At 35.2% G+C, this 13,859-nt stretch overlaps 1 protein-coding gene across 6 annotated transcripts in view; it reads right to left on the bottom strand.

Annotated features, from left to right (window-relative positions):
* Positions 1-13,859, bottom strand: part of SLC39A10 (solute carrier family 39 member 10) — a 51,181-nt gene that overhangs the window by 9,769 nt on the left and 27,553 nt on the right. For all 6 annotated transcript variants that reach the window (XM_049887733.1, XM_049887737.1, XM_049887732.1 and 3 more), the window contains 3 exons: positions 9,593-9,762; positions 7,497-7,685; positions 3,114-3,234 (listed from right to left, as the gene is read on the bottom strand). In XM_049887733.1, coding sequence (XP_049743690.1) covers positions 3,114-3,234; positions 7,497-7,685; positions 9,593-9,762 — 480 coding nt within the window. The remainder of the gene's footprint in view (positions 1-3,113; positions 3,235-7,496; positions 7,686-9,592; positions 9,763-13,859) is intronic.

The raw sequence follows: 13,859 nt of genomic DNA, 5'->3' as shown, positions 1-13,859 counted from the left end.
GATGCTCCAAATGAGGTGAAAACACCCATTGCTGTCGAGTCGATTCCGACTCATAGTGACCATACAGGACAGAGTAGAACTGCCCCATAGAGTTTCCAAGGAGCGCCTGGTGGATTCAAACCGCTGACCTTTTGGTTAGCAGCCGTAGCACTTAACCACTACGCCACCAGGGTTTCCTCAAATAAGGTAACTGGGAGGGAAATGACATCAACAGCAGGCAAGTGAGAGAAACACTGGAAAGCGTGAAGATACCGTGAAACTTAAGGAGCACATCATGGGACAGCTGATGAAAATCAAAGGATGGAAAGTGACCACAGCGTTTACAGGGAACAAAATGAAACCCATTCTTCAGAGAAAGAAGGAGCCTTAGAGTTTACTTGTTCTAACCTTCAAAGGACAGCTCAAAAAAAAAAAAACTAAAGTATTATAATGAAATGTGCAAAGACCTAGAGTTAGAAAACCAAAAGGAAAGAACACGCTTGGCATTTCTCAAGCTGAAAGAACTGAAAAAAAAATTTCAAGCCTTGAGTTGCAATACTGAAAGATTCATTCTACAGGCAAAATATTGAATGACACAGGAAATACCAAAGAAGATGGAAGGAAAACACAGTCACTGTACCAAAAAGAATTGGCCGATGTTCAAACATTTCAGGATATAGCATATAATCATAAAACCAATGGTACTGAAGGAAGAAGTCCAAGATGCACTGAAGGCACTGGTGAAAAACAAGGCTCCAGGAAGTGAACAGACACCAGTTGAGATGTTTCAACAAAACTGATGTGATTCTGAAAGCTCCCACTTGTCTTTGCTAAGAAATTTGGAAGGCAGCCACCTGGCCAACCAACTAGAAGGGATCCTTATTTGTGCCCACTGCAAAGAAAGGTGATCCAACAGAATACAGAAACTATCTAAAAATATCACTAATATTACACATAAATAAAATTTTACTGAAGATAATTGAAAAATGGCTGCAGCAGTTCTTTGAAAGGGAACTGCCAGAAATTCAAGCTGGATTCAGTAAAGAATATGGAACAAGGGGTATCACTGCTGATGTCAGATGGATCTTGGCTGAAAGCAGAGAATACCAGAAAGATATTTACTTGTGTTTTATTGACTATGCAAAGGCATTTGATTATGTGAATCATAACAAATTATGGATAACACTGCAAAGAACGGAAATTCTAGAATACTTAATTGTGTTCATACAGAACCTACATAAACCAAGAGCCAACTATTTGAACAGAACAGGGGGATACTGTGTGGTTTAAAATCAGGGAAGATATGTGTCAGGCTTGTATCCTTTCACCATACTTATTCAATCTGTAGTTGAACAAATAATCTGAGAAGCTGGGCTATATGAAGAACACAGCATCAGGACTGCAGAAGACTCATTAACAACCTGCAATATGCAGATGGCACAATCTTGCTTGCTGAAAGTGAAGAGGCTTTGAGGCACTTACTGATGAAGACCAAAGACAACAACCTTCAGTATGGATTACACCTCAACATAAAGAAAACAAAAATCCTCATAACTGGGCCAATAAGCAACATCATGATAAATAGAGAATTTACTGAAGTTGTTAAGGATTTCGTTTTACTTGGATCCACAATCAACACTCATGGAAGCAGCATTCAAGAAATCAAACGACGTATTGCATTGGGTAAATCTGCTACCAAAGTTCTCTTTAAAGCGTTAAGAAGCAAAGATGTCACTTCGAGGACTAAGGTGAGCCTGACCCAAGCCACGGTATTTTCAACTGCTTCAAATGCACGCGAAAGCCAGACACTGAATAAGAAAGATCAAAGAAGAACTGATGCCTCTGAATTATGGTGTTGACGAAGAATACTGAATACACCATGGACTGCCAGAAGAATGAACAAATATGTCTTGAAAGAAGTACACCCAGAAAGCTCCTTAGAAGGTAGGATGGTGAGACTTCGTCTCATGTACTTTGGACATGTTATCAGGAGTGAACAGGCCCTGGAGAAGGACATCATGCTTGGTAAAACAGAGGGTCAGTGAAAAAGAGGAAGACCCTCAAGAGAGAGACTGACATAGTGGCTCCAACAATGGGCTCAAAAATAACGACTGTGAGGATGGCGCAGGTCCTAGCAGTGTTTTGTTCTGTTGTACACAGGGTCGCTATGAGTCAGAACCAACTCGAGGGCACCTAACAACAACCTTCTCATAGCATTTCAAAAACAAAGGCACATAAAATTTAAATGACTTGTCCAATGTCACACAGTAATCTGATGGCAGAGTTCTTTACAACCCTCAATGCTCAACATATCCCACAATGCTACTCAGAGATTGTTGCTAGAATAAATTTCAGAAGTCCACGTAAGTGACAAAAACATAGGTATTTAAAAAAAAAAAAAAATTGAGGTTGGCCTCTCACCTAGTTTTCCAAAGAAATCTTCCAGAGTTATTTATTATATGACAAAGATGACAATATTTCCTAAACTGTATTTTGAGGCAGAGTTCTACAGTTAGAGTCCAGGCTGCCCCTTTTCTGCATAAAATCATTGGTACACTGAGGGGAAGGAAGCACAAGTTCAAACAGAAAGGGTTGAAAAATTTGGTCAAAAAAACTTTTTTATGTTTCCCTGAGAACTGTAAACACCACATGGTACTCATCAGGTGGATGGATGGGATGGGATGGATGGGATGGGATGGATGGGACGGAGGGAGGGACGGAGATTTTAAGTACAGAGATGTGATAAAATAAGGCTGATTTTCTTTTTTCCACATGAAATCAGTCACCGCATAGAGATTTTGCGGCCAAGAAACAAAAGTAACACTAATCCACCACTTAGAAAGCCCTTTTTCATTCATTCTTTTCCCTGTAACATAGAAGTGTAAAATATTTCCTGACCTACAATGTAAGGAATTGGTTCTATATTCCAGCAATAAATAAAGCTGAAATTTACAAAAACACTAACAAATAAAATTACAACTAAGAGACACTCATATTTCAGGCAATGTAAGTTAGAAACATTAGTTAGGGAAGCCACAAAGACTAGAAATTTCAAGCAACACAGGTATAGCCTGGAAGCAATATTTGAATTTTTATGTTTTAAAAGTCTGTCATTAGTCATAAATGTCGTCTACCAGCAAGAGGCTTGAGCTGAAGCCAGTCAGCATCTGGTGTATTATTTAACTTATGGTCCGAAAGCTTCATTCCAATAGTTGATTCTTGTGTGCTCTGCTTCATAAACCATTTCTGCTTTCCCTGAAATAAACATCTGATGTTAGTACCAAACCTGGAACCACAATTAGCAAACTGCAATAACACATATGGGAACAACCGGTGTTAACTTATGTAGAAAAGGGGTGAGAACGTTTTTTTAAGAAGTTAATCAAGGGATCTAACCAGATGAAGATCCAACTAAATATTTAAGGTATTTTTGGGGGGGAGGAGTACTCACCTAAAAGGTTAAATTCATCTACTTTAAAATTGAGAATAAATGGTGCTATATTATTATAACCATCCAAATGAAACTATGAAATATATGTTTTATATCTCATTAAATAGTGTAGGGAGATAGGGAGTTCCAAAAACTAAAAGCTTATTCTTTTGAACATCATTTGTGTTTAACACTATCTCACATTTCCCTGAACGTGGCATGATAAAACCAAAAACTCCTCTTCTATCAAGTCAATTCTAACTCATAGTGACCCTAGATGGCATAATAAATTAGAGAGAAAAAAATGAGTTAGAATCCCATGCTTGCAGCTTATTTCTGGGACTTGGACATGTTTGTTAAATTTATTGAACATCTGTAAAATGAAAATGTTAAGATTTTTAAGAAGATTAATGCATGAAAATGGTCTATCACTGTGATTGACCCCTCAGTAGCTTTTCAGCAAAGACAAGTTTTCTTTTTTGTCATTTCTTAATCAGATAGTGAACATAATTTAACCTGTCCTCAATTATTAATAGTAATCATTGTGCTTCATTGTCTAGGTTTAAATTTTTCCTGTCTTACCTCTTAATAGTACAGCTTTCTATTGCGTTCTTCTTTTATCAGTGTACCTACCTCTAAGAAATCTTCTAATTTAAATTTCCACTTCTAATCTATGTTAATTTAAGAAAGCAAATAACCAAGAATGCTAGAACTGTGTATAAAGAAAAAATCAGTGTTTCTGGGGGATGCTTGCTGACCGGCATGACATTTTCTTATTGTTGATTTTGCTTACAAGCTGTGAACTGTTTCAGGTATCTAAGCCTTCTAACTTCTACATAAGTTAGCTTGTTATAGGTAGTTGGGTGGTGTGGTAAAGAGTCTCCAAAGATGGTCATCATCAATTCCTTCCCTCCCTTGGAAAAGCTGCTCCACCATCAGCAGATGGAGAATGCAACAGACAAAATGCTGTGCCAGTTTCAGGGCTCATCTTGAAGAGGCCAGGTGGCTTTTGCTTTGGCTCAGGGAAGCCAGTCACCTGCTATAAAGAAGCTCAGTCTACACTCTAAGAGGCCATGTGGAGGGGCGCCAAGATATACACACGAAGTGAAGCATTCTTGGACTTTCCAGCCCAGCCCAGCTGCCAGCTGGATTTGAACGCAGTACAGTGGGGTGACTAGCAGATGCCATGTGCAGCAGATGAACTGCCCAGCTGAATCCTGCCTAAATTCCTGACACAGAGAATTGTGAGAAGAAGTCATTGTTGCAAGTCACTAATTTTGGGTTATTTGCTTCATAGCAACAGACAACAGAAAATGGGGAAATAAAAGTATCCCAAAAAATAAAAATAATATAGGAATGTCCTAAAGGGAAGATATAACAGTCATGACTTAAAGACGGGTGGAAGGAGGCCAACGATAGTACCAAAGTCAATAAGGAGGATTTAGAATTAAGGAAGAAAACACCAATACCAGCTAGGGTTTTGCTTACTTGCTTTGGTTCTGATTATTCACTTTCCTAAATACTTGCTAAGTCATTACTCTCAATGTCCCCAAGTTGCTGAAACCCTGTCAAAGTGTCTATTCTACGTAAGTACCACTAATTCCTTTCCTTCAACAAACACCATATTCTTTTTCATCTTAAGTTACTTACTGTCCTATTCATCATAAAGGAGATGTACTGATTTATCTGACTACATTTCTTTTTTTTTCCCCCACTTTTTTACTTCTCACAATTTCAAATTTTACCCAAAAAGCTACCATGTTCCGGGGACTCCATTCTCCTACATCAGTTTACTTTGTAAAAAAATAAATGTGTTTAACTTTGCCAGGAAATTTAAGTTCAAATGAGATCAAACCAAGAAGATTAATTTATAAAAAACCAAAAGCTTAGAACTATCCCTTGAAGTAAGGACATTTTATACATATTGCTAACTACACAGTCCCAAATGTTTTGTACATATTATACACTTAGTATTTGGTACTCTAATGTTACTAAGTACACGTGACTGAAGAAAATCAGGGCTTCACAGTAATTTCAAAATTTTTTTATATACTTTCTAATACATAATGTATTGAGTTCTAAACTAGGTACTCACAGAAATGAACTCTTCATTACTTATATTTCTTACAACTAATCAAGTATCAAGTCTTGTTAATTTTTTCATCTAAATAATTCTATTAATCACCCTCTCGTCCCCAATCCTTATGCCATGACCTCAGTTCAAGCCGTCTTCTCTTCTAAATTATTCTGCAGTAACCTTCCTTAGCAGAGCCCTGGTGACACAGTAGATAAGGGTTTGCCTGCTAACTGAAAGTTCAGTGTTTCTAACCCACCAGCCAGTCTTTAGGAGAAAGACGTGGCAATCGACTTCCATAAAGATTTACAGCCTTGGAAACCCTATGGGGCAGTTCTACTCCGTTTTACAGGGTCACTATGAGTCAGAATTGACTCGACTGCAATAGGTTTTGTTGGGTTTTTAACCTCCTTAGTAGGCTCTTGTTCCCTCCTGGTAGTCCTGCTTTGGCATTCTTCCTACTGTATTCTATTCTTCGCTCATCCGTCAAAATTAATCACTCCAGCTTCCCATAACCCTTCAAAAACCAAATGCTACTACAGCTCTTTCACTTTTCTCTAAGTTGAACCTTCTCAGTTCCTTTTATCATTCCTCAGATAATTCTTTACCGGGCTCGCTATCTTGGTAACACCCTTCCTTTGAAGCAAATCAAATATGATGATGTCCTGATTAAAATATGGTAGCTAAAATTATATACACTACAAAAAAAAAAAAAATTTTTTTTACTCAAAATATGATATGAAAATACAGACCAGAATTAAGACTTATTTTCTATGATTAGATAGCTACTAGAAATCACGGGGAATGAGTCACAGTCACACCGCTCATTTGTGGCTGAGGAAAAACTGGAATTGCACCCCTTGAATCCAAGTTCATAGCTCTGTTCCAAACTCATTTTCTCTCATGGGACATACACAAAGCATATACGGAAAAATAAAAAATACATCTATAAATAGCATAAGTGTAGACTGAATACACTATTGACCATGACTATTCAGAGTTCTTGACAAAAGAAAAAAAAAAAAAAAAGATATTTGGAGTTAACTAACAAAATTTAAGAATGTTTTTAACACTTTTTTTTTTTACGGAAAGTTCAAAATGTTCTCTAGATTTTCTTTCTTAAACATAATATACTCAAAAAAATGTAATCTTCTCTTTATGAGTCAGAAACATCACAAACATGTTACTGAGGTGTACTAAAGATAGGGTTTGAGAAGCGGATGTACAGGAAGGAATGTGTACTATAATGAATGCCAGTTGCCCTGAACTTTCTTTCTCGGAGGAAATTATTTTAAATGAGACATGAAACACAGGCTGCTGCATAATACTAAGGTATTTAATCAATGGTCCAAGCACCATCTCCTAACTGGTTAGTCGCTCTTAAGAATTATTTCCTTTATTTCATTACATTCTGTTACTATCACCAAACCAAAAACCAAGCCCACTGCAGTTGGGTTGATTCCGACTCATCCCACTGCCATCGAGTCGATTCCGACTCACCTCATAGTGACCCTTAATCTGACCCCCTACCTCTAGTACTTCTATCACTCTCAATTTCTGATACAGAAATGTGCTGCATAAAAATATTTTCACTAAAAGATATTACAATGAAAGTCACTTATAGTGAAAATATTACCTGAGAAGACTGATGAGGCTTCCTTCTGTTTATACATTTTTATAATAGGCATAATTGGCCAGTAGCTTTCCCAGCTATTTTAATCAATTAGGTAAAATGCAGTACAAATTAACCGAAACGCACTGCTATATCCTGATATAAATGTCAAATTAACTGAGGTAACATAAAATGTAACATAACATAAAAAACATAAAAAAAATTGTTTTTTAACATAAAATGACAAAGATCAAAGTTAGTTTTTGCTGTGAAGATGACCTGTGAAAAGACAGATTTAATATATACAAATACCAGAATGAAGAAAAGCATATGGCAGAAAAAGATAGCTCTTGCTTTGAGTTTTACATTTTAGAAAATAAAATTATTAAAAAAACACTTACTCTTTGTTGCTTATAGTGCTTAAACATTCTAATGCAGTGTTCAATGATAAATAGCAAGTAAATGCCTCCCAGAGCGACAAGTCCTTTCAATACAGCATCATACTCTTCCAAAAACTTCTTAGATTCATGCCCATGAGAATGTCCGTGCCCATGTGCATGCTGATGACTGTGATCATGTCCACCCTGAGACTATTAAGGATAAGAAGAAACATTTTAAATAGGTAATTAAAATGATATTTTAAAATTTGTGATTATAATCTCCTAGAGAACACAAGAAAAATACCTTTTAATTTCTTAAGGGCTTCCCTAAATATTGTCCCCTTTAAAGATAAGCAGTCTTCCATTTTATTTGCTTTACTCAGTGGCCTAGAAAGTACAATACTCCACGGTAACTCTAAAACAATGACCACAAACTCAAATGCATACAGGGTTAAGATACATAGAATTGGGTGATAGGTCCTTCATAAATTAAAATGAACATGACACACTTAAATGCCTAAGATTTAGTAAAAATAAAACAAAACAGACAAACCAATTCACCAGCAGGTTATCACTTGTGACTCCCTATAATCTAACTCTACATTTTTATAAGATTCTTCTTATAAATTATTCCAAGGTAGTGACGAGATGCTACCTCTACGTATATTATAGACGTTAGCAAGAACCAAAGAAAACCAAACCCATTGCTGTCAAGTCAATTCTGACTCACAGCGACCCTATAACACAGGCGAGAACTGCCCCATAGGACTTCCAAGGAGTGGCTAGTAGATTCGAACTGCTGACCTTATGATTAGCAGCCGAAGCCCTTAACCACTGTGCCACCAGAGCTCATTAGCAACAGTGTATCCTTAAATGTGTGTGTAATTTTCTACATTTTAAAACTTTAGCAAAAATAAATGTACAGGAAATAAAGTAAATTTTTAACACTGTCAACGTTAAAGTTTCACAATATTAACATTACAGAACTAGACTTAAGTACTATTTTCCTTCCTTCCAAGATTTATCTGAATTCCTTCCCCATTTGCTAGTGGTCAACAGAAGCAGTTTCTAAATGTCTCAGAGTGATAAGGAGAGTCAAAGAGGTTAAGGGCTATGTTACACTAACCCTTCTTAAGTAAACTTGAGTTAAACAGCACTTAAACACTGTTCCCACTTCAACTGCTCTTATCACGCCCAGTTCCTAAAGAGGCTGATGCTGTTCCTGGTGACTGGTAAAAAGGGCAAGAAAGAGGGGAATGAGTAAAAATTAATATCACACTCTTAAGATCCATGAATCATTAAAAAAAAAAAGACAATGCCACATTTGTTGTTTTAGATACTAGATCTAGGATCTCAACCAAGTGTGCAGAAGGGGTACGCATAGCACACAAATACAATCCTGTCTCCCAAACTCCAGAAGAGGGGAGGTAATAATATTTTAAAAATTTAATACCAAAATTTTATATTTGGAAAGAAAATTAGGTCCTGTTGTTTTTAGTAATTTAAAGTAAAAACGGCAACAGTAGATCAAATATTCTCGGGTGTGAGAGGTAGGTTTTAACAGGTTGATAAACACGGTACTAGGAGTAGGAGCTTGTGATCATATCATCAGACGTGCCCCCAAGGAGAAGAAAATTAGCATGCAGGTGAAAAGATATACGCCCCCATGTAAAAAGAGATAAAGCCTAAAATAGTTAACTGAATTCTGTCTCCCCATTCCTGCTTAAATAAAGATGTCTGTGGCATACTGGCTGTATGTACAATCATTATAAGGCTTCTTATACATTTCTTCTAAAGGCTTTCTTGATACACCATACAGGTAAAAAGACATATCACTCAATGACTTTTAAGTATTCATTTTCAGAACTGCTAATATAGCAAATTTTATCCAATGAGTATTTTTAGAGACTGGTATGCTATAACCAGTCTTTGGTACTATCTAAGAACCTAATGATTCAGTTGATTAAAAAAACATTGCGATTAAACCTGTGAAGCTAGGAAAAAAAAAAAAAATCACTTCATTTTGTAAGTAAACACAAATACTAGTGTGTTATGGCTTGCTAACGAACCCTTTTACTTAATATTTTTATTTTTTTAAGATTAAAAAGATTTCTTACATGGGGCAGCAGATGAAGAAGGGCATCTCCACTCATTGTTCCTACAGCTAGTGCAACAAGGAATGTGAGAAGGAATTTGAAGCATCCTTGGTTAATGATAGGAACCAAGATCACGCCTAGCAAGGAAAGCAGGCTAATGACGGTGATAGAAATGATACCACAGATCCATGCTGTTGGAAAGAAATTAACAGTCAACATTAGTATGACAATATAAGCCAAAAAAAAAAGCTCCAAAGAAAAATAAACAAAAGATAAATGAGTCATAGAAGATAGATATATCTCACCCAGACTATGCTTTTTAAGAAGCTTTATATTATGGCACTGCTGCTTAAAAACAAAACAAAATCCCATAACATAACTCAACTGTTTAAAAAAAGAACTGATCAACTCAGACCAATTTATAAATAGTACCTTCAGCGGCTCACTGGAATAGAAAGTGACTTAAAATGACTTAAGGCTGTGATTCGCTGTTAATATCCAGACTATAAATAATTTTTTTCTAATGTCTAAAGGTAGAGTCACAGCAATAGAACTATTTAAAATAATGTAATTATAAAAATCTGCTAGTATTAAAGGAGTCAAAGTATCTCATGCACTGTTATCTTTGTCAAACTTTCTAATACAAAGTTAAGAAATTTAACGCATCGGCCCAAAATAGAAGTATATTCACATGAAGGAATAACAAAACAGCCTTATTACTGATCGCTTCATTGTGTTTCATTTTTTATTTTACAAAGAATAATTTACTCCTGTTTACTTTGGTATATTCTCTTCCACACCCAACTCTCCAAACTCCCTCTCCTCTAATTTGACCTTCTACACAATCTATCACTTTTCTATCTCACTATGTAACTATAACTGGTTCAGAATATAAATGTTTTCACAACATGGCTTATGAAAAACACACGTATGGTTAAAGCTATAGCTCTTAACCACTGCGCCACCAGGGCTATTATAATACAGTATAATTACTCCTTTGTGTAGACATTACTTTGATAGAGTTGGACATTATAAACTTATTTTCAGAGATGCCAAAAATTTTTTTTTTTTTTTTTAGGGAAGGGGAATTCTGAACACATTTCTTTTTCCAGGAGGCCATTCATGGGCAGATAAAATACCACAAACAAATGCCAGAGGTGGGGAGGGGGAGCACTTTTATTTAGCATGTGGGGATTTCTATCTATTAATGGCCTAAAAATAGACACATTATTAGGTCAAAAAAATCTTATCTTAATATGTACAGAAAATTTCACTGGAGAGTGACAATTTTGTAAAAGCTTTTATCTAAAGTGCTATTTTCCTGGTCAAATCTGATAAAACTATAAATCTGCTAAAAGATTTTATATTAAGTCTTCTGATAAGAGAACAAAGGAAAAATCTATCTGCGTATCAGGATAACTTGAAATTTTCAAAGACAAGCAGAAGTAAAGATAAGTAAGGAAACAAAACTTAAATGATCCACTAAGTGCTGAACTTTATCAATAAAATTGTGTTTATCCAGTGGACATTTTGGTCATAGTACCTAAAAACACTACAGCTAATTTCTCATTAGCTCACAGGGTGAGGGTAAGGGCAGCTGCGAGGGACAAAGTTCTTATAATTAAATAGGAAAAGTTGAGGTTAGTAACAAACATTACCAGAATACAAAGTATTTCTTAGAAAATAATATACCCCTTTAGCTTTCCAATTATATTTTCCCTTAATTTGACAATAATCCAATCTAGAAGCAATTTTGTATCAAAGCAATCAACATAAAAACAACTTCAAATAAGAACTTAAAAGAAAAAACTGCACCAAGAGACTTCAAAAAGCCAGTAATCAATACTCTAAGTGCTCTGCGAGAGAAAAAATAAATGTATATGCCCACTAATTTAATATATGTGGATAGGATTCACCAGAACTACATACAAGACTCTAAATATACAATATATACAGAGTAAACAACTTGAAAACTCTTTTAATTATTAGAAAATTTTTTATTAACAGAACTATTTTAAATACACTAGAATTAGTCACCAAAATTACCCAATAAGTCTTATTTTATTCTTTTGCCACAATGTCCAAGAAAATTCATAAAATCAGGTTAAGATGCTGAATTAGAATCCCTATTAGCCAAGACCTAGTTGGGTAAATCTTATTAACCTGGTTTATTCTTTTTTCTAAGGTTATATTATATTCTACATTACAAAATATATCTTCCCTTGTTTCTGGTTATGCCTAGTAAGACATCTACAATAGAAATTAAATTTCTAAATCTTAATATAGAGACAATACCATTAATTTGATACAGAACACATTTGAGATAGCTTATACAATTTGACAATGTAATAAAATATTAGCATTAGAATATGCTTTATATTTATACTTAATTATGAAATGTAAGGCAATATTAAAGTAATATATACAACTCATAAGCATTATTTATAAAAATCTAATTATTAAAGAGTTGAGAGAAAATGTGATTCTATTTTCTAATAATTAAAACTAATATCTGAAAATAAACAAATTTATTCTAAGCAAATAGTTCCTTTCTAGGATTCTCATATCAACTTCTGGCTAAGAATGTCTTAAATATGAAGAGTCGAACAGAGTCTTCGCGATGCTCTGGGAAATGAATAATAATAATCTCAAATGACTTTTGGTCTATTAGGCAAAAATTAAGTCAGTGAACGACAAGTTAACCAAAATCTAAATCAGTGAAAATCAGTATGTCAATATGCCAATGGATAAATGGAAACCAATCTCAAGATGAAACTAGCCAAGTGTTTACACATGTAGTTGGGGAACAGCCTCTGTGTGAAAGGGTCTGTGAGTTCATATGTGTACATATAGGTACATATCAGGATACATTTCCAGGCACAATTTCTTATGTATCAGCTGTGATAACTACACCCCTTTCTTGACCACTTGAGAAAGCAAATCTGTGAACAAAAATTAGAAATGCTTTGAAGCCTACCTTATGATTAGAAAATCTTTGGCATTTGTGATATTTAACTTCTGAAACTCAAAAAATACAAGAAACCATAATGCCACAAAGGAGAGGAAAGACTTACACAAATCAATCTAGGGTCACAGAACTGCCCAACTTGAGGGGACACCATTCCCCCTGTATTTTTACGCATGTCATTTCCTTAGAATACAATTTGAATGGTACCCCTGGAGTTGTTAAATGAACTGGTATTACATTCAACTCGGAAAACTGCCTTTTGAAAATGCATTGAGAATTACGTATATGCATGTGGGTATGTGTTAAATAATTGATATGTTTCTGACTTATTGATTATAAGATAAAATGATTGTCAGTAAATTGGTTATTGAAAAACAAAAAGTAAAGAATCGGAAAAGACTTTGCTCTTAGGTAAAAACTTATCTTCACGTGACTTTGAATGTATTATTAACTCTTTAAAAGTACTTTTCCATTCCTTCAACAAAAGGAAATGGTGCGCTTGTTAAAATATTTTGAAGGTTACCTTCAAAAGATTTTCAGCTGATGAAAAAAAATAAGTTCTACGTCTAAAAATGATTCTCCTTCAACAGCATTTTTCTTTTTTTTATACATAAAACACAGAGGACACAATTTGGACTACTATAAACTAACTTGTTGCCGTCAAGCGGATTCCGACTCACAGCAACTCTACAGAACTGCTCCATGGGGTTTCCAAGGAGCGGCTGGTGCATTCGAACCGCTGACTTTTGGTTACCGCTATAGCTCTTAACCACTGCGCCACCAGGGCTATTATAATACAGTATAATTAATCCTTTGTGTAGACATTACTTTGATAGAGTTGGACATTATAAACTTATTTTCGGAGATGCCAATTATTCTACTTTCAAAAAATAACTTTCTTAATTCCTTGCTTACTATTCAAACTGGTAATGTACTAGCTATTGTCTCATTGTATATAGCTAAAAAGGACTTTAATAATCTACACCAGCATTTCCCAAATTGGGCTCATACAGTTCTGTGGGACCTTAACAGGTGGTATTCCAAAAAGGAAGAGGTGAGAGTTTAATAATCAAATAAGTTTTGGTAATGCTGGGTTAAACATGTTTCTTTAGAGCCTATGAGTTTAATGAGAAATGCGAGTCTCTGAAAGGGGGATTCAATATGCAGCACTTCTCTGATTTGCTTCATCGTGAAACCTATTAGTATATACGAGCCAGTATCCTGCAGAACACAATTTGGAAAATGCTAATGAAGGCCAAGGTCCTACTACTACTTTACAGATTTGCTCGTTGAGGCACAGAGACGTTAAATGTTAAGATG

The sequence above is a fragment of the Elephas maximus genome, chromosome 6 (genome assembly GCF_024166365.1).
Source record: "Elephas maximus indicus isolate mEleMax1 chromosome 6, mEleMax1 primary haplotype, whole genome shotgun sequence".
Classification (NCBI taxonomy): Eukaryota; Metazoa; Chordata; class Mammalia; order Proboscidea; family Elephantidae; genus Elephas; species Elephas maximus.
The sequence above is the reverse complement of the archived record's forward strand: the minus strand, read 5'-3'. Positions and strand labels throughout refer to the sequence as shown.